The sequence below is a fragment of the Hemicordylus capensis genome, chromosome 12 (genome assembly GCF_027244095.1).
Source record: "Hemicordylus capensis ecotype Gifberg chromosome 12, rHemCap1.1.pri, whole genome shotgun sequence".
NCBI classification, from domain to species: domain Eukaryota; kingdom Metazoa; phylum Chordata; class Lepidosauria; order Squamata; family Cordylidae; genus Hemicordylus; species Hemicordylus capensis.
In genome coordinates, this window is record NC_069668.1 from 6884151 (window position 1) to 6903666 (window position 19516).

Sequence of the window (19516 nt, forward strand, 5' to 3'; positions counted from 1 at the left end):
ATGACAGGCTGCCCACAAGGGATGCCTCACCGGAATAAATATCTGCGGCGAGGTCACATTCAGAGTATTGGGTCCAGTTCTGGTCATATCATATCGGAAAAGGGATATTGTGGAGCTGGAAAATGTGCAGAGAAGGGCAAGCAAAATGAAGGTGCTGGAGGATCTTCTTTGTTAGACAAGGCTATATCATTGGGGGCGGGGGTTAATTTAGAAAAAAAGGCAACTCAAGGGAGACATGAGAGAGGTCCATAAAATGATGCATAGTGAGGAGAGAGAGGATAGGGAAAGGTTCTTCTTCCTCTCTCACAGCACTAAGACCAGGGGCCATCCCATGGACTGAAGACCAGGAAATTGAGCACCAACACTTCTTCACACCGTGCTGAATTAATCTGTGCAGTTCTTTGCCACAGAATGTAGTAAAGGCCGCCAGCTTGGATGGCATTAAAAGACCAGCTCTCCTCCCTTAACAGCCGCCGCCCAAGTAGTGATCCTTACTGGAAGTTTCTCTTTGCTTTTGGAACTGCATCTTGGTGGTTAAAGGAGGAAGGGAAGAGAGGAATTCTTGGAATATTTGGCAAGGTGAACTTCTATGGCCAGATCAAGTACATCTTTAAGCATTAGCTCATGTTTTAAGCAAGGGAAGGAAGCAGTGCAGAGTAAGTCCTAGTTTCAGAATAACTAATTTTGGTTGAAAGAGCAGAGATCGCTTGGAGGTTGTGGCGGGGGAGCACACACTCCAAGCCTATAATTTCGCATCACCCTCGGTCAACCTGAAAACGGCTAGCCCTGCCTCAGAGACTCTGGCTGCACTCTTCCCCAGCCTATGGAACAAAAGGGATCCGGGCTGTGCTCGGGGGCAACCTCCCGGTGAGCCGCCTTGGGATTTTCTTAATGAAAGGCGGGGTATAAATGTAGCAATAAGTAAATAAAATAAATAAATAAGTCCACAACAGGTGCCACCACAATAGATCTAGGAACATTGGAAACTGACCATTGGTCTATCTAGCTCAGGATTGTCTTCATAGACTGGCAGCGGCTTCTCCAAGGTTGCAGGCAGGACTCTCTCTCCCAGCCCTCTCTTGGAGATGCTGCCAGGGAGGGAACTTGGAACCTAGATGCTCTTCCCAGAGTGGCTTCATCTCCTAAGGGGAATATCTTTCAGTGCTCACACTTCTAGTCTCCCATTCATATGCAACCAGGATGGACCCTGCATAGCTATGGGGACAAGTCATGCTGGCTACCACATCGCCAGCTCTCCTCCTTAGTCTTTAAGGGACCACAACGCTTCCTTTTCTTCTCCCTTGTTTGCTCCCAAGTCTGACTTTCAGTAACTCCCACAATCTGGCTGGGGGTGATGGGAGGAGTTCTCCAACAACAGCTGGGGACCAGAGTTTGAGGAGCAGCAGCAGCTAGTCTATGGGAGGAGAGCTGGTCTGGTGGTAGCAGGCATGAATCGTCTCCTTTGCTAAGCAAGGTCCATCCTGGCTTGCATTTGAATGGAAGGCTACACATGAACACTGCAAGATATTCCCTTCAGGGGATGGGGCCACTTGCGGAAGAACACCTGCATGCAGAAGGTTCCAAGTCCCCTCCCTGGCAGCACCTCCAAGACAGGGCTGCGAGAGACTCCTGCCTGCAACTTGGGAGAAGCCGCTGCCAGTCTGTGAAGACAATCCTGAGCGAGATGCACCAAGGGTCTGACTCGGTATATGGCAGCTTCCTAGGTTTTGTCATTTCATGTTATAGGCTGCTAGAGACAGAAAAGTGATCTGCCCGGCAGAACAAAGCTCCAATCGCTTCCCACCTGCACCCCCGCTGGAATGCAACCCGCCCCCCCAATTCTGCCACCGCCATTTCCTCACCAGCCTTCGCCACGGCCTAGGGCTGCACTGGCAGGGGCGTCGGGAGCAAGCTCCTTACAAAGCCTGCTTCAACAGGCTCTCGTTGAACCTTCACCACTGGGACTGCTGCTGTTAATGTAATTCTTAGCCACATCATTTCACCGCAGCAAAGAAGGGGAAAGCCCCTTGCTGGGCCTGGCCTTGTGCGAACGGCTTCTCTCTCCCTCCAAGTGCTCCTAACCTGTCAAGACAAGAACACCCCGTGGCTGCTTTGGACGAGGCCTTTGCGGGCTGGGTTGACAGCAGGACCCGGATACCAAGCCAGAGGCCGGCTCCATCTTGCTCCGTGACCTGCGGCTCTTCGGGATTCTGGGCCACCATCTTCCTCAGCCCTGCTTGGAGATGCTGGGGAGTGACCCTGGTCATCCCCGCCTGCCCAGCAGAAGAGCAGCCACGGAGCTATGGGCCTTCACTAAGAAGCTGCCTTATACAGAGCCAGACCACGGGTCCCTCAAGCTCAGGGCTGCTCAACCTGGGCCCTCCGGCGGTTGCTGGACTTCCGTTCCCACAACCCCCAGCCACAGTGGCCAATAGCCAGGGGCTATGGGAGTTGTAGGCCAACATCTGCAGGAGGGCCGGCATTGGGCAGCCCTGGGTCTAGCTCAGACTTGTCTGCACTGACTGGCGGCAGCAGCTCCCCATGGCCTTCAGGCTTTCCTAGCCCTACCTGGATATGCCAGGGAGAGGACCGGGGACCTTCTGAGCTGTGGCCCCATCCCCAAAGGGGAATCTCTTACGGCACTCACAGAGTCACCCATCCAAACACAAACCAGGGTGCACAGACCCTGCTTGGCAAAGAGGACAATTGGTGCTCACGACTGCAAGACCAGCTCTTCTCCCCAGGCAGAGTTTTCCAAAGTCCCTTATTTGAGTCCCTGCTCTCTAGTAACTCAGATGGAGACTCGACTCGTACAGCCACGTTCTCTCAGAATACGGCTCACCAGGAATATGGCTCACCAGGGTGCCAGAGGCTCGTAGTCCTCTCTGAACTCCAAGTCAGTATTTGGCATCTAACACAGGCTTGGCCACAACTTGAAGCTGGATGAGTAACTTCCGCATTTAGGACAGAGCTGCTCCACAGGGCTGCGGGGAAAGGACTTGCCTAGGGAGCCAGAGGTTTGCGGTTCGAATCCCTGCTGGTATGTTTCCCAGACTATGGGAAACACCTGTATCGGGCAGCAGCAATACAAGAAGATGCTGAAAGGCATCATCTCATACTGGGTGGGAGAAGGCAATGGTCAACACCTCCTATATTCTACCCAAGACAACCACAGGGCTCTGTGGGTGCCTGGAGTCGATACCAACTTGACAGTAGACTTTACGGTTAAGCATGGTAAAGTGTGCCAGCAAGTCAATTTCAACTCCTAGCACCCGCAGAGCCCTGTGGTTTTCTTTTGGTAGAATACAGGAGAGATTTACCATTGCCTCCTCCCGCCCAGTCTGAGATGATGCCTTTCAGCATCTTCCTATATCGCTGCTGCCCGATATAGTACCAGCCTGGATTCAAACCAGCAACCTTCTGCTTCTTAGTCAAGCATTTCTCCTGATTTTGAAATCCCTCTGTTCTAGGGTGCCTTCTTGGACTACATAGAGAACCATCCGGCCAACATGGGACACTATGAAAGCCTGATTAGGCTTTCCTGCTGCCACATAGAGTACACCCACTCCTGTGATGCCACACTCCAAGGCAAGGTTGGCATTGCTCAGTGAAGAAATGTGTCCGCCATTACTGATGGGATGGGATGGAAAACAGACATGCCGTCCAGGACTTCCCAGAAAATCAGTTCTCCAAACCCTGCTCAACATGTCCGTCCCATCCTGTTTTGGCAACTGCTGTGATCAGGCCAACCATTTGTCATTTGTGTTAATTACTTCCCTCCAAACTCACAAATTTGCTCTAAGCCATGAATAGCAAATCTAGATCTACAATGTCGGTCTTATTGCTACAGGCTTGATCGGCTGGCTGCCTGTGTGGGGAAGGGACTCCAGATGTTCACGGGTTTTTATTCGGATGCTGGTGCATTATCTTCACCCCAGCTGCATGGACTCTTCAGTGCCACACAAAACAGATCTTCCTTCAAAAGGAAGATCTCTGCTGGATTTAAGCCACGGATTACTTAGAAGTGAATCGAGTGCAAAGATTTCGGCTGAAGGAAACAGAAACAAGCTGATTTTCACGATTAAGAAAATACATATGTGTTTTTCCACACTTAATGTTGGCCAAGTACAAAAGCACAGTATTTTTTTTTAAAGTCCTCAGAAGCCCTGAAATTACAGCTGCCAACTCAAACACCTACTATGAATTTAGTAATGGCCTATGAAAACATAAATTACGTGGCCAGACGTTTTAAAAGGGGAAAAAAATTGATTTATTGTCATGCTGGAGACATGGCAGGATAGGAGCCTAATTTCATTTTTCCATACATTCATCAATGCTGCAAATGTGTTAATTCAACAAGAATCCAAATATAAAAGATACACGGAGGAGCTGCTCTGCTTCTCCCATGCCCTTGAATTTGCTTGTAAATGGCCTTCGAGGGACAAACTGTACCCAAGACCGATGCAGGCAGAGGTGGAGACTCCCTCCTTGGGAGAGCTGTGCTGGGCGGCCTTCTGGTCCCCCTCCCAGCCTTTTGTCTCCGACGAATAAAACCAACCTTGTGCAGAATTTGCTTCCAGACACAAACTGGAACGCAAAGCAAAAGACTCCCAGGAGTCACGCCTTCGCCAGGGGAGTGCAGAAACTCAGACAGCCAGGAGTCCTGGCAACTGGGGAGGCGGAAGTGAACAGGTTGTCTGCCTCCTCCCAGGATGTGCAACATGAAGGAGGCAACAGCCCAGGCAGATCACACCACAAGGCATTGCTTCAGCCCTGGTCAGGCATTACGATTCCAGGGGGAAGAGTGGGGCTCAGGCGAGCACAAGAGGAATATGTGGAACCTCCAGGTTCAGAAGCAGTCTACCTGTAAACCAGGTGCTGCAGGCAGGCAACGACAGGCGTCAGCTTTTGCTTTGCAGCTTTGCCTTTTGGCTTTCCATAGTCACCTGGCTTGCCGGGGAGGGGGGAGAGGAGGAGAGAGAGAAACAGGATGTTCAACTAGCCGGATTCTTGGACCAATGCACAGGGGCCACCCAGATGATGCCCACGTCAAGGAAGCCCACAAGCGGAGCTTGACAACAATAGCTGTCCTCCGAACATGCAGATTATATATAGTCACCGTGGCGAGGGGTAGCCAGCCTGAGGCCGCCCAGCTCTCGGTGGACTCAAAATCCCATCATCCAATCCCAGACAAGGCGAGCCAACCCTATAGCCAAATCCATTCGCATATTGCAGCCAAGAGCAGGAGAAAAATTAGGCTGCATCTTCGATTTACCTTTATTTTTCAAACTTAAATGTTGCTTTGAGTGGGGGATACAGTGAGCTATTGAGCAATATTAAAAAGTCACATTCAATAAAGCAGTAACTGAAAATAAAAGTCACTGACATGGCACAATTTAATTTTTTTTAGGAAGAACTTTAAGAAGGCAGCCGGGGGCGGGGGGGTTACCTGTACCAGATGCCTCTTAGGTAGTTCTAGAGTGAGATCACGAGCTTTCTGGGAGACGTTTCCCCACGGTTCAATATTTCCATTTACTTAGGAGCGGGTTTGGGGGTCAGTGGGGGGCCATCACAATGCTGCAAGTGCTAAGGTGCTCTGTTGGAGGCCTTGTTTATTCAGTCCTCTGTCAGGTTGCAAGCGTCTATTTTTCCAGACCGGGCTGAAGTTGTTTATACTCCAAGCACACCAGCTCCCAGCTCTGCTCAAAGGCTTCCCTGTGCGCATTCAGATTCCAACAGGACCTGGCCGTCAGCGTCAAGAAAAACAGATGCCATTCGCAGGTAACGCTGCCTCACCCGTGAAACACAGACGCAGGCTGGGCAGAGCAGATGCCAAGGAGGCTGGCGGTCCAAGGGTCAAGGTGGCCAAGCCTTTGCCGGCCTCATCAGCCATCAGCCAACAAAGAACAACGGCCTCAGCAAGCCTCGTCGGAGACCCCAATTCAGACCCTGTTCACAGCGACTGCAGATCCAAGGAAGGACTTGCCTTTCTGCTTCCATCTCGGAAGAGTAACTTCCCAAACAACGAAAGCTCGATCTGACTCACAATCGTGTATTCCACAATTCATTTTGATCCCGAGATCTGACCTTGGGCTGCGATTCAACACTGGAGACGTGACGTTCATAATGGGGATTTGGTCACGCATGCTGTGCATGCTACGTTTCTGACGGCTAAGCTTGGGTTGTGTTGGCTAAATCTCTCAACTTTAAGTGGTGGAGAGGTTCATTCCACTTTTACATCTCAAAAAGGACGGAGCAGATAATAATCAGCATTACGAAGCCATGGTGGAGTCTCTCTTGCAGACCCCATGTTTCCATGTGAAGAATCCCTGACCAGGAGGTGGCAAACCCAAAGCAGAAAAGCATCAGGCACTCCTCAGAACTGGATAAGCCATTCACATACAGAGAGACCACTGCTACTTCTAAACAAGCTTCCCCAACCTGCGGCCCTCCAGATGTTGATGAACTACAACTCCCAGCTTCCCTAGCATCCCTAGGTTTACTGGGAGTTGTAGTTCAGCAACATCTGGAGGGCCGCAGGTTGGGGAAGCCTGCCAGGCACATGCATGTGTGTGCGCTCACAAGTTTTCGGATGTCCGCTCAGTTCATTTTAGATCCCGCTCAGGTTGAATCAGGAAGGCCTCACCTAGAATGCAGGTGCACACACAGTGCCTGGATACTGCCAGCCAGTTCAAAACTCATTCCGCACAGAGATGAAAAAAATTAGTGGGACCACTGAGAGAGACAGGCCAACGTCCTCACCCCCAGAGGGGACAAACGGAAAAGCGATCTAGCAGCAATTCCTCCTCCTGGGCAGGCACCTTGAGGCTTATGGGTTTCTTCAATTACTGAAGTTCACTTCTGCAGCTCACCAGCAGGTCTTGGAACCCAATCCTGCCGCAGTATCGGCCCTTAAACAGATACATGCAAACAAGAGCCAAGATGTGTCCTCAGAGGGCAGGACTAGATCTAGCAGGCTTCAGTTACAGGAGGGCAGATTGCAGTTGAGTATTAGGAGCAGCATCTGCATGGAACCAATTATTGGAGGGGGAGGCGGTCCTGCCTCACTGGAGGTCTCCAAGCAGAGACTGGCCAGCCAGCTGCTGGGGATAGGAACAGAGGAAGCTGCCATATACCAAGTCAGACCATTGGTCTCTCTAGCTCAGGATTGCCTTCACAGACTGGCAGAGGCTTGGCTTTGCCAAGGTTGCAGGCAGGAATCTCTCTCAGCAGAGGCGTAACTACCATTAAGCAAGGGGAGACAGTCATCTTGGGGCCCCACTGCCTCAAGGGCCCCCCCAGAATGTAAAATAAAATAAAATAAAATAAACTAGATATCCACCGTATTCATAATGGGGATGTGAGTGTGAGTATTATGAAGTATGTTTGTGTATATCAGCAAGGGGCCCATTTTAAATCTTGTCTCTGGGCCCACTCCAACCTTGCTACGCCCCTGTCTCTCAGCCCTGTCTTGGAGATGCTGCCAGGGAGGGAATCTTTGCTTGGGGATCCTGGGAGTTGTAGTCAACAACATCTGGGAATCCCCATTGAGAGGGAACACTGCTAGTGTTCTTGGCTGGAGATTTTGGGAGCTGCAGTCAACAACATCTTGGAATCCTGTTACAGGGAACACTGATCCTGACCATTATATATATATAAATAAAGAAAAATATAAATATAAATATAAATAAAGAAAAATATAAATAGATAGATAGATAGATAGACAGATAGATAGATAGATAGATAGATGTTTTTACAAACACACTGGCTGACATCCTGACCAAACCACTCAAGGGAAGTCCCACTAAAATTAATAGGACAAGCTAGTCATTACTAACTCATCCCATTAATTCCAATGGAAGTCCCACTGAGCAATCTAGTCCGGATGTCAGCCACGGAGTGCCTATATATGTATTTAAGACATGCATTTCTAACATGAACGCCCCATCTCCAGGGAGTTGGGCGGGATGACCTTCAGGGTCCCTCCCTCTAGGATTCTACTCCATGACTTTAAGGGTGGCAATTATCAAGCCGGCTTCTTCACTACCCTTGGCGGCGACCATAAGTTTCCCTTCACACCCCAAGTACAAAAATGGGCCAGAGCCAATCCCGTTTCCACCTTGGATACTCCCTCTTTCAGGCTCGAAGCAGCGAAAGCCTCCGGCTTTGTGGTCTGCGTTCACCTTTCAAACTCGGCCTTCTGATGTTTTCACTGGCAGACGGAACAAAGCCACTTACAAGCCACTTTTAAGAAGAAGGGCTCCCTGCAGCATCTCTGTGGCTGATCTGAGTTCTTAAGAGAGCAGCCGGCGAGGTTCTAAATGATGGCGATCAAACCGCATGTTCAAAATTAATAAGAAATGCCGAGATCAAGATCTACCAGGCCTCTAAGATGCTACACAGCTGGCAAAACAAAATGCCTGTTAATTAAAGCCCCCCCCCTCCAGATTTTAACACAGTATACATTTCAGGCAGCCTTAATCCTAAAATGGCCAGAACACCCTGTAATTAACTACTATATTAAAGTGACTAACTGCAGAAAATTCAAACATATGATATCACCATTATGCAACAGGACTAAAAATGCACGGTCCTGGCAAGGCCTGGCCGAGGAGCAGCGGTTTTTGTCTGTTGTACGTGAGTGCAAGGTTAACCCGTACGTTCTCCCTCTGAGCACTGGCTGCGTATTACAAGGGGACCAAGAGCTCCCTGGAGAGCCCACGGTCTTGAACCAGTTCTCTTGCAGCAAGCAAAAACGGACTGGGTTTTCTGTGGCACGGGCAGAACAGGGAAGGCATCAGGAAGGTAGCTGACCAAATTCAGGAGAAGCCAGCTTCAGGGCCAACCGGAAGGCACACGCAAGGCCAGAAGGAGTGTTAGAGGGACCTTGAACTAGGATCTCACAGAGGAAAGAGGCACCCTCTAAAAAGGCAATTATCTTATATTTAGCAGGGGGAGAGCAACTGGCCCTCTCCATCCCCAGCACAGCATCCCTCCAGTGGCTCTTACTGGTATCTCCCTTGGATTTCTTTTTAGATTATGCGCCCTTTTGGGACTGGGAGCCATCTTCAATTAATAATAATAATAATAATAATAATTGTTGTTGTTGTTGTTACTTTACTATGTGAACCGCTTAGATAATTTTTAAGCAGTGTAATGTATTTATAGTAAAAGTAGTAAGGACACAGCAGAGTCTTTCTTTTTTTTTTTTAATGAACACACTTCTCCCACCCTATGAAGTTTAGACTGGTGCTACATCTGACTAATTTTAAGCTTGGTGAACACCAAATTCAGGACCTGGCTTTCAACATCTATTCCTGAAGTACCCCCAAGTCCATGCTAAGGCGGTGTGATGTATTCAATGCATTTACAACCCAATTCTCTTTCCAGCAAAAAAACAAAAACAAAAACAAAAACAAAAACCAGCTAACAAAGAAAGCAACACAAGATCACAATGTCAAGAATACTACCATTTAAGAAGTCCACACAAACACACCCCGCAACAACAGGAAAGCAACAGAACACCACAAGTCCTTTGAGCAGTTCAGCAAAGTGCCCAAGGCTTTCTGAAACCACCAGATCTTGAGATCCAGCAAAAACAGAATAAAGGAGCCAGTTGGGCCTCTCAAGGGAGGGCATTTGATAACGCAGGTGTCACCACCACAGAGACCCTGCTGATCGGGCCCGTGGGCTTCAGGCAGTGACTGGGGGTGGGAGATGGGGGAAGTCACACAGCAAAACCTCCATGCTTGATCCAAGAGTGTGAGGAGACCCACCTGGAAGGAGACAGTACTTACGGTACTCTGCGATCAGATCATTGACAGCTGGAACGGGGGAAACCAGCCCTTTGAATTGAGCATGGAAACAGACCGCCCTACCGTGCAATTGACCGGACACAGGAGCGACACGCTTGCCTGTTATTGATCACAAGGTGCCTGTTTGAACCACACACTCAGACTGCCGGCAGCAGCATCTCCAAGGTTTAGGCAAGTGTCTTTCCGAGTTGCACCTGGAGATGCCCCCAGGGACCGACGCTGGGACCTTCTGCATGCAAGGCAGAAGGCTGAGCTATAGCCCCATCCTCCAGATGCGACTGGCATAGGGCAAAGATGAAGCGGATGTCTACCGAGTCAGGCCATTGGTCCATCTAGCTCAGTACTGTCTACACAGACCATACTTCAGGCAGGAGTCTTTCCTGCCATTAAAGCTGGGACCTTCTAAGATGCTTTCAAACTGAGCTAGGACCCCATCTCATATTCCCACCTCAGCCGACCCCACCTGCATTCAAGGACAGACCCCATTCACTTCAGCAGAGCAGAAGGAGAAAGTTAGAAGCGATGGTATGATGCGTCCCTGGATAACAGCAGCTACTGACTAGTTAAAATTTTAAGGGGCACGCTATTCCAAAAGGGACTTGCCAAAACCATTTTTGGCCCGCGTCCTGGAGGCACGGTGCACGACCACTGCAATATCACAAGGCACCCCCAATTATTCCAGTTACAAAATGGGAAACGAAATGAGATTTCCATCAGCAATCTGCACGCGAGGTGTTTCACAACCCATTAGGCTTTAAATATTCCCAATGCATAATGAGCGATCAGATCTGCCAAAAATACATCTGAGCAAACCCGGGATGCCAAGTCACAGAGCGCTGCCTTGATAGGGTCTGCTTGACGATGATGCAATTCTGGTAGCAAATCGTCATCAAACTCCGGCTTGGAAGCTGTTGAGGGATGTCGCCTCCGGCTGCAAGTGCTGACACTATATAATACATGTAGATGGGAGCCCTCAACCAGACATGAGGCACCAGATCTTCACCCAGATAAGGCCCACAGGAGGCAATGGAGTTGGTGGAAGAGCAGCAGGTGAAATCCTGGCTAACTTCTGGGCCAAGAGTGCAAGAGCTTCCCATGAACAGTCCCATTTGCTAAGCAGGGTCCACCTTGGTTTGCATTTGGATGAGCAACTACATTCCCCCTCAAGGGCTGGGGCTGTAGCTCAGTGGAAGTGCATCAACTTGCATGCAAAAGGTCCCAGTTTTAATCTCGGGCATCTCCAGGTAGAACTGGGAGACATTCCTGCCTGGAATCGCAGAGAACCACTGCCAGTCAGTGCAGACCAGGCCTGCTCAATCCTGCCCCACCCCAGTTGTTTTTGGACTACAACTCCCATAATCCCAAGCCACAGTGGCCAACAGCAACAGATTAGGGGAGTTGTAGGCCACCATCTGCGGGAGGGCTGAAGCTGATCAGCCCTGGTGCAGACAGTCCTGAGCTAGAAGGACCAAGGGTCTGACTCGGGAGGAGGCAACTTCCTATGATCCTAATGTCCCCCTACCCCAAAAAAAAATCTGAGCCCTGGCCGATATTTTCGCACACAGACCCCACCCACAGGATGAATCCGCACCTGCCTAGAGCCCACAGTTCACGAGCGTCCTTGTTAAAAGTCAAATGGAAAGCCGGCACCCAGCAACATTTCCCCCTCCTCCTCCTCTTCTGCCCTTCCCAGCACTGGCCAGGAGGACACAGGGGGCAAAGCAGGGCCAGCACGGACCTGCCCGCCTGTGAGGAAGGAGCCAGGCGGTGGAGAGCAGGAGGAAAGCTGCCCCAGTCTGGCTAGAAAGCCCGCACCTCTTTCAGTCCCCACACCCTCCCCTTCCATCTGCAAGGAACTGGAGAACCCTAAGGGTTATATGCACAAAAATACGGTCCTGCCGATCAACTTTGTGGGATGCTCCATTAATTCTAAGACTATCAAAGAGGGATAAAAGCTTCTCTCCATCCACCCCCATAGCAGGCAGACTTTCATAAACCTCCTAGATACACACACACACACACACACACACACACACACACACACACACACACACTCTTACACCCCGCAGCCACTTTGTCATCTTCTTCACAACTTGAAGAGCCTCCAACGCTTCCGCCTTTCCTCGAGGGCAGGCGCTCTAGCTCTCTGACCACTGGGGGGCCCTTTTCTGCATGTTCCCTGGAGCAGGAATGCCCAGATGTGGACCAAAACTCCCAGCATCCTCAGCTGCAATGGCCTTTGGCTGGGGGTGATGGGATCTGTGATCAACAACACTGCCCTACAAGATCTGTTGTGAGATGCGGCAACCCACAACTGCCCACAAAATTCAAGACACCGGCGCACCACAGAAACACAGGCCTGTGCTGCTCCGAACCGCACAGACCGTCTCCAGCAGGAGAGAAGCCTTCGCAGATGCCGCCTCCGTCCTGTCGAGGCAGCTGGCCCGGCTACAAAACCACCGAGGCAGCTGGTCCCACTGCCTCCGTTTCCTGGGACAGCCAACCTGGACACAGGCACTGGGGAAGGCGGCAGCCCCAAACGCAAGGTGGAAACTGGCCAATAGCATCCAGAAGGGAACTTTATGGCATCTTCTTACTTTGATCGCGTCTTCTTGCTTCATCTCCGAAGCATCCAGCGGTCCAGTCTGCCGACATTTAGGTGCTGTGATGGCCACTGACAGGTCTGCGGAAGAGGGCCTGGGCCCAGGTCTTTCTTAAATGCCTATTTACTCGCAACCGACTCCAAGGAGGCTCTGTGGGCATCTCGGACAGCAGCGCACAGAGAGCTGGGAGCCAAGAGACACTCAGTGAGTGGCCTATGGCAACACCCAGCTGTGGAGAAGCGTGCTGGGAAGGAGCCTCTAGGAGCTCACCCAGCCGGCTGCCGACTGCATTCATCTATGGAGTTCTCTGCCACGGGATGCGGCGATAGCCACCAGCTTGGATGGCTTTAAGCAGGGCTTAGATGAATTCATGGAGGACAGGGCTATCAGTGGCTACTAGTCTGGGGGGCCAGAGGCAGGATGCCTCCGAATACCAACTGCAGCAGGGGGGCAGCAACAAAAAGGGGCAGGCCTTCCTACGTCTCCTAGTTGTGGGCTAGCCAGAGGCATCTGGTGGGCCTCTGTGGAAAACGGGGTGCTGGATGAGGTAAGTCTTGGGCCTGATCCAGCAAATGTAAAATATATATAAATAAATAATAATAATAAATTCACATGCAGCCTAGAACCCCCTCCAATGAAACCCAACCCACCACACCGCAAACGTACTGTCTAATGAAAATTCAAAGTGTGGCCACCACCACTTTCAATGGGGCCCTCCAACTGGGCCATATATAACTCTGGCCCTATATCACCTACATGCAACACCTATTTGTTTGGGGGCTCAGTTTAAGGAGCAAGGTGCTAAGCTCAAAACCTTTATTAATGACCTACAGCAGAGGTGGCCGGCCTGAAGCTCTCCAGAGGCGGCTGGACTACAACTCACATCATCCCCGGCCATTACAGTGCAACTGAGGACGATGGCAGTTGTAGTCTAACAGTAAGGGGGGGGAGGGGAACAATAAACCTTGCCACTAAAGGGTTAATCAGCCTATCCACAGGGTGCATATTCTGGCCACAAACACACACACACCCTAAAGTTTGCATGGCCAGCAATATTATCTCACAACAGCTCATAAAAGGCAAGATCAGAAGAACAAATCCTTCATTTAAAAATATTTTAAGGAGCTGTGCCTGCTGTCAATGCCAAACTTCAGAAAAAGAAACCCCAAAAGCTGAAAATGAGAGATAATCCTTTAGGAAATGGGAGGAAAGGAGGAGTGTATGTAACGAGAGGAGATGTGGACAAACGGCATATTTGAATGAGGACTTTCCTCCGCAAAACAGAGAGGGGTTGTTGTTGTTTTTTAAGCAGTACATTCAGTGTGAGAGCCTTTTCCCATTGTGCTAACTCAGCCCAGCGCTGAGCTTTTCTCAGTGCTGGAAGGCCTCTTTTAAGAGAGATGCAGCCCTCTCTTAAGAGCTCCAGGGGGAAAGTGCTAGCAAAAACTAGACCTCCCAGCACTCCGCGAACACTTTCCAAAATGGCGCAGGGACTCAAGAAGGCTCCGTTTCGCTTCAAGGAGCCCCACCAGCACTGGGCAGAGCCCAACACTGCACGGTGGAAATAGCTGCCTCTGCATGGAGCCAGAGGGGCCGCGCAGAGGACTCCACTTAAGCCAAAGCTTCACACAGGCCAAAGAAAATAATGAGTCAGGCAGCCACACTTAGGGTTGATGGGGGGCCCCACTAGCCACCAGGCCTTACAATGAAAAATACTGTGTTAGAAGATGCTTGCTAGCACCATAGCAGGCATTATCATAGGAACATAGGAACCTGCCATATACTGAGTCAGACCATTGGTCTATCTAGCTCAGTATTGTCTTCACAGACTGGCAGCGGCTTCTCCAAGGTTGCAGGCAAGAATCTCTCTCAGCCCTATCTTGGAGATGCTGCCAGGGAGGGAACTTGGAACCTTCTGCTCTTCCCAGAACGGCTCCATCTCGTTCAGGGGGAATCTCTTCCAGTGCTCACACTTCTAGTCTCCCATTCATATGCAACCAGGGCAGACCCTGCTTAGCTATGGGGACAAGTCATGCTTGCTACCACAAAACCAGCTCTCCTCTTCTCGAGGCATCATAAGAGGCATTCCTTATTCTTGCATAGAGGGAATGCCTCTTCCCATTTTTAATAAGAACCTGCACTAAAATTTACGTTTTTTTAAAAAATTGCTGCCTGATTCATCTGTTCTGTGAAATGTAATAGCTCTACCTACTTTTGAAAGAGCCCACATTCACAAAACCCCTGCACCCAATTACTTCTATATCCACAATGGAGTAACAACTCCAAATTGTACAATCAATGTCACCAAAATGGAACCAGACAAGCTCAGTGTAGCTTCCAGCCATGAAGACGAGATTGTAATCTGACCTCATGCAAAAAACAATGCAGTGAGGTGATATCATTGTGCAGGCAAGAAGCCACATTTCCAGTTTGCCACAAGAGCATGGTTAAGACCGACTTGGTTAAAAGGCTGCCAGAGACGGTCAACCAGCCATGAGTTGACAATTCTCAGCCATGCCCACAGAAAAAGACAATCAACTGCTACATACAGAGTGGAACATCCAAATTCTTTCAACATTGGACCCAATGAGATTCTAACTGTAGACAACAGTGAAAATAAAATTCCAAAAGGATTCAGAAAGCTAAATGAATATGGAGAAGTCCTCTGGCCAAAAAAAGACCCAGCCTAAATCAGACTAAGCACCGCTGAAATCAACTTGTAGTCAGACTGAGTTAGAGTGCCGCCCGCAAGATCCCTACACATTTGGCAGGACTGTACCATCTGAACAAATCCAGTGTTACCATTTAGGCTGCATCAGTTCAGAAACCAAGAAGCCTAGCCATAAAGCAATGTTTTTACCCCAGTCTCAAGGGTTGGAAGGCTCACAAGAGTCCTTCAAGCAAGAAAATCTGCACGTTCGTCAGGCCCCAAGGTGGCCGGAGACATGTGCAAGGGCCAGCTCACCTCTGGAGTGTTCTTCTTGAACTCGCGGCTTTGTTCAATGAGCTTCTTCCTCGATTGTTCACTTTCATCTTGTCGGTTGGCCAACACTGTCGCTGTGGCATCAAGCTCCCTCTGTGAAGCCAGAAGAGAGAGCATGGTTTAAAACATGCTGAGATCTTTAAGGAAAATAATTAATTGTAACAAGGGGGGGGGGAGAGAGAGAAGACGCCGGCGCCAGTAGTTAAAAGTCAGCAGACCTCATGATAGAAATATGTGCTATCCCCCATCTGAACTCCCCCCCCCGTCTCCCACTCCTCATCCCAACTTTCTCCAAGCCACCCAGAGTCCCACTTTGATATCGAGCACGCAGGTGACACTCCCCTGTTACTGCAAGTGAAGGCGACGCAGAGGCAGAGTGCTAGCAAATGAATCAATCTCGGGGCAGGACACAAGTCTACACTATTACTGGTCCGCCCCCCGCCCCCGCTTTAAGCATGAGATCTGACAATTGAACGACTAAATGCTGTATTCTCTGTGCTCTTGTGTGTCAGGAATTGGTGGCTAACCTCAGTCGGAGTGCTAATTTCATCCCTCTCACCCTTTGCAGAAAGTTCCTCCCTTCCCAAAAATGACAGTGGAAATGAGGCCTCTGGGGAGGAGATCTGTGTGGGGCCGGGTGTGCTCCTCGCCAGAAGACCATGCGCCAGTGGTGAGCTGGCATGTAGATCTGCAGATGCCTAGTAATCAAGCACCAATTTGGGAACCCACCCATTTAAGAAGCATCTGAAGCAGGCCTGCTCAACTTTGTTCCCCCCCCAGCTGTTTCTAGACTACAACTTCCATAATCCCCAGCCACAGTGGCCAATAGCCAGGGATGATGGGAGTTGTAGGCCTACATCAGCAGGAGGCCAAAGCAGCCCTGATATTCTGAAGCATAACATTAATGGGGGCAGGTGGGGGCCACACTTACTGATCTTCAGTCTTTCTCTCCCTCGCCTTCCACCACCACCACCCCGACACACACACACTCACTAGCGTTTCACATTCCCTGGTGTTATGCATTGCAAAGTGAGCCAGAGAAGCCACAACCTGGGACGCAACTAGCATGTCCATCAGTCACCTCACCGTCTCTTCCATCAGTACTCAACAGGCCACCTCGCAGTTTCTGCACAGCAAGCAGCGCAGGCCGTGTGCGTATCGGCCCGAGTGGCCCAGCTGTGCCGTGATCCGTTTCGGCATCCCTCTTACACGCCTCCCCCCCAGATCTCCGTTCCTTCCATTTAAGCGCTCAAGTCAAGGATGTGCATCGCACTCCCCGGAAAGTCAATCGAAGTTGTGTTATGGACCTTCGGGGAGGATTTGCCTCTAGATTTTGCTTTACTTTTAATTGATTTCCTTTCATCGCGAATAAATCCGACAGTCATGAGAAGTGAGAAAAATGGCTCGCTAGGGTGGGACAGAACGGGAGAGAGCAGACAGGGTCCTGTGTGCTTCAATAACACTAGCATCGGAGCTCACTGCTTGGCCTAAAGCAAACCTTTCCCTGTGGCAAGAAAAAGATAATAAAAAGCTCTCAGATTGATAAGAGATTCCTCGGACCACCTTGAAATTGGCAGGGGGTTCTCTTGCTTGGAGCCTGGAGCTGTGTTGAGCGCAATCAATCACCCCAAAGCTGCTTATAGAGCTCACCAAAATGAAACAAGGAAAAGTAAGAGAGAGTGAGAGATACATAGGAACATCGGAAGCTGCCATATACTGAGTCAGGCTATTGGTCTATCTAGCTCAGTATTGTCTTCACAGACTGGCAGCGGCTTCTCCCAGATTGCAAGCAGGAGTCTCAGCCCGATCTTGGAGATGCTGCCAGGGAGGAACTTGGAACCTAGATGCTCTTCCCAGAGCAGCTCCATCCCCTGAGGGGAATGTCTTATAGGGCTCACACATCAAGTCTCCCATTCATCTGCAACCAGGGCAGACCCTGCTTAGCTATGGGGACAGGTCATGCTTGCTATCACAAGACCAGCTGCTGGTGCCGACAAATCTGCATGGGGAGCGTCAACCCCAGCCCTTACCCACACCTCATTTCTAAACTGTAACTCGTATTTACTTGTCCTTTCCCTCCTTTAGTGTTTTCTCCCACCTTCTCTGAAGCAGGGACAAATTTTACATGAACCTGCAGACTGCATAAAGAGTGCCTTAAGGCCTACACACTCCCCTGTGGCAGGATCACATAGTGATTCTAACTTTTAAACATTTTCCCACTATCAAGAGGATGTACATGCATTATTCCATACTGCTAGCACATCGACAGATTCTGGAATTTTGTAACATATGGGGAAGCTGCTATAAAAAAGGAGGAGAGCTTTAACAGTTGGACAAACCAAGCTTGAAACCCGTCCCAGTGTTGAGAACCCCCAAAAGGAGAACGTGTGTGCAGTGCACACATAACAGAAACTGATGTGGCTAAGAGGGAAACAGAAGGCTTTTTAAAAATATATTAATAAACAATCTGCAAAAGGAAAACAAACCACATTCTGTGGAAGGCCACAATATGAACAGAGAACAGCAGAAGCGATTTGAGTCTCAAAGATAAGGAATGGACTGGAGCGAAACCGACAGGCTGCAAATGTGTGGAGAAACAGAACTGGGTTGGAGATTTTCTTTCAATTGAAAAATAAATAAATAAGAGCACATTTTTCTGCATAAAATTAGCAAATTAGTACCTTTAACCCTTACCATGGCAAGGAGAATATCAATAGGTCTGGGCCATGCAAAATTTCCCAGATTTGTGTGGCTCAAACACTTAGCAATTCAAGCCTGCATGTGGGATTTAATGTGCATAGGTTTGAGCCAGATTTATTTTTCCATGTCAGCCTCACCAGGACATGGCATATCTTCCCTAAATGCCTGCTTGGAGGCGGTAATGGGCTGGATGAGGGATAACAAACTGAAGCTGAATCCAAATAAGAGGGAAGTACTGACTGTGAAATGGTTTAGATCTGCCTGTTCTGGATGGGGTTACACTCCCTCTGAAAGATCAGGTACGTAGTCTGGGAGTGCTCCTGGACCTAAAGCATTCCCTGGTTTCTCAGGTTGAGGCGGTGGCCAGGAGTGCTTTTTATCAGCTTCAGCTGATTCGTCAGCTACGTCCATTTCTAGAGGTAAATAGGCAGAGCATAAAATGTGATAGAGAACAAAAAGGCAGAAATGCAAGGGGACTGCAAGATGAAGCAGTCTCCAGAATTCCTTTGGAAGATCTGCCCCCTATGAACTGTGCCATGGGGAATATTATTCTTTATTTTGCTGGCTAAACTGCTTTCAGAACTTTTCTTGAAAAGAGTTATATAAGGATTTGCAGAAATAGTGGAGTGAGGTATACACTCAGAGGGGCTTGGTTATTAGTTCTTTTTGTTTGCTAGCACACCTTTGCACATATCTGCAAGGTCTGGCTGACAGAATGTCATCATAAAGTGGCAGATGATGATTATTATTTTTATTTCATTTTTTATTTTATTTTTTTAAGATCCAGACACAGACGCTTTGGAGAAATGTTAGTCTCCACATCTGCCAGACAGCTGCTCCCAGCCCCTCTAGAAATGCACATTTCCTCCTCTCAGATCAACATCAAGTATTCCTTTAATAGTGTACCAGATACACCACGCAAAATTACATACGTTTAATTTGATATTTGCTACAGTAGCATCAATACATCATTTATCAGGCATTTGATTAATGAGACTCTTATCAGTTTCCGCTGGAATCACATTGTAATTAGACTCTCTCTTTTCCTTTCAAGTTTTCATTTCCTTTTTTTTTTAAAGCAGATAAACTCCGTGTCCATGTGAAAGCTTAAAAAGACAAAACTGTGGGGTGACCGTGGTGGCACGAGGCACCGGGAACGAGCAGCGACTTCACACATTGGGTGCACTGCTGCCCATCACCTCTTTTATAGCCAGTGTTGTGTAGTGATTAGAGTGCCGGACTAGGACCAGGGAGACCCGAGTTCAAATCCCCATTCAGCCATGAGACTTGCTGGGTGACTCTGGGCCAGTCACTTCTCTCTCAGCCTAACCTACTTCACAGGGTTGTTGTGAGGAGAATCTCAAGCATGTAGTACACTGCTCTGGGCTCCTTGGAGGAAGAGTGGGATATAAAAA

The 19516-nt window shown here is 49.3% G+C and overlaps 1 protein-coding gene across 5 annotated transcripts in view; it reads right to left on the minus strand.

Moving 5' to 3' along the window:
* Nucleotides 1–19516, minus strand: part of CUX1 (cut like homeobox 1) — a 337155-nt gene that overhangs the window by 236178 nt on the left and 81461 nt on the right. For all 5 annotated transcript variants that reach the window (XR_008311776.1, XM_053274795.1, XM_053274790.1 and 2 more), the window contains exon 2: nucleotides 15384–15494. Coding sequence is in view for 4 of the 5 variants with exons in the window: in XM_053274795.1 (XP_053130770.1) it covers nucleotides 15384–15494 (111 nt within the window). In the remaining variant the exon portion in view is untranslated. The remainder of the gene's footprint in view (nucleotides 1–15383; nucleotides 15495–19516) is intronic.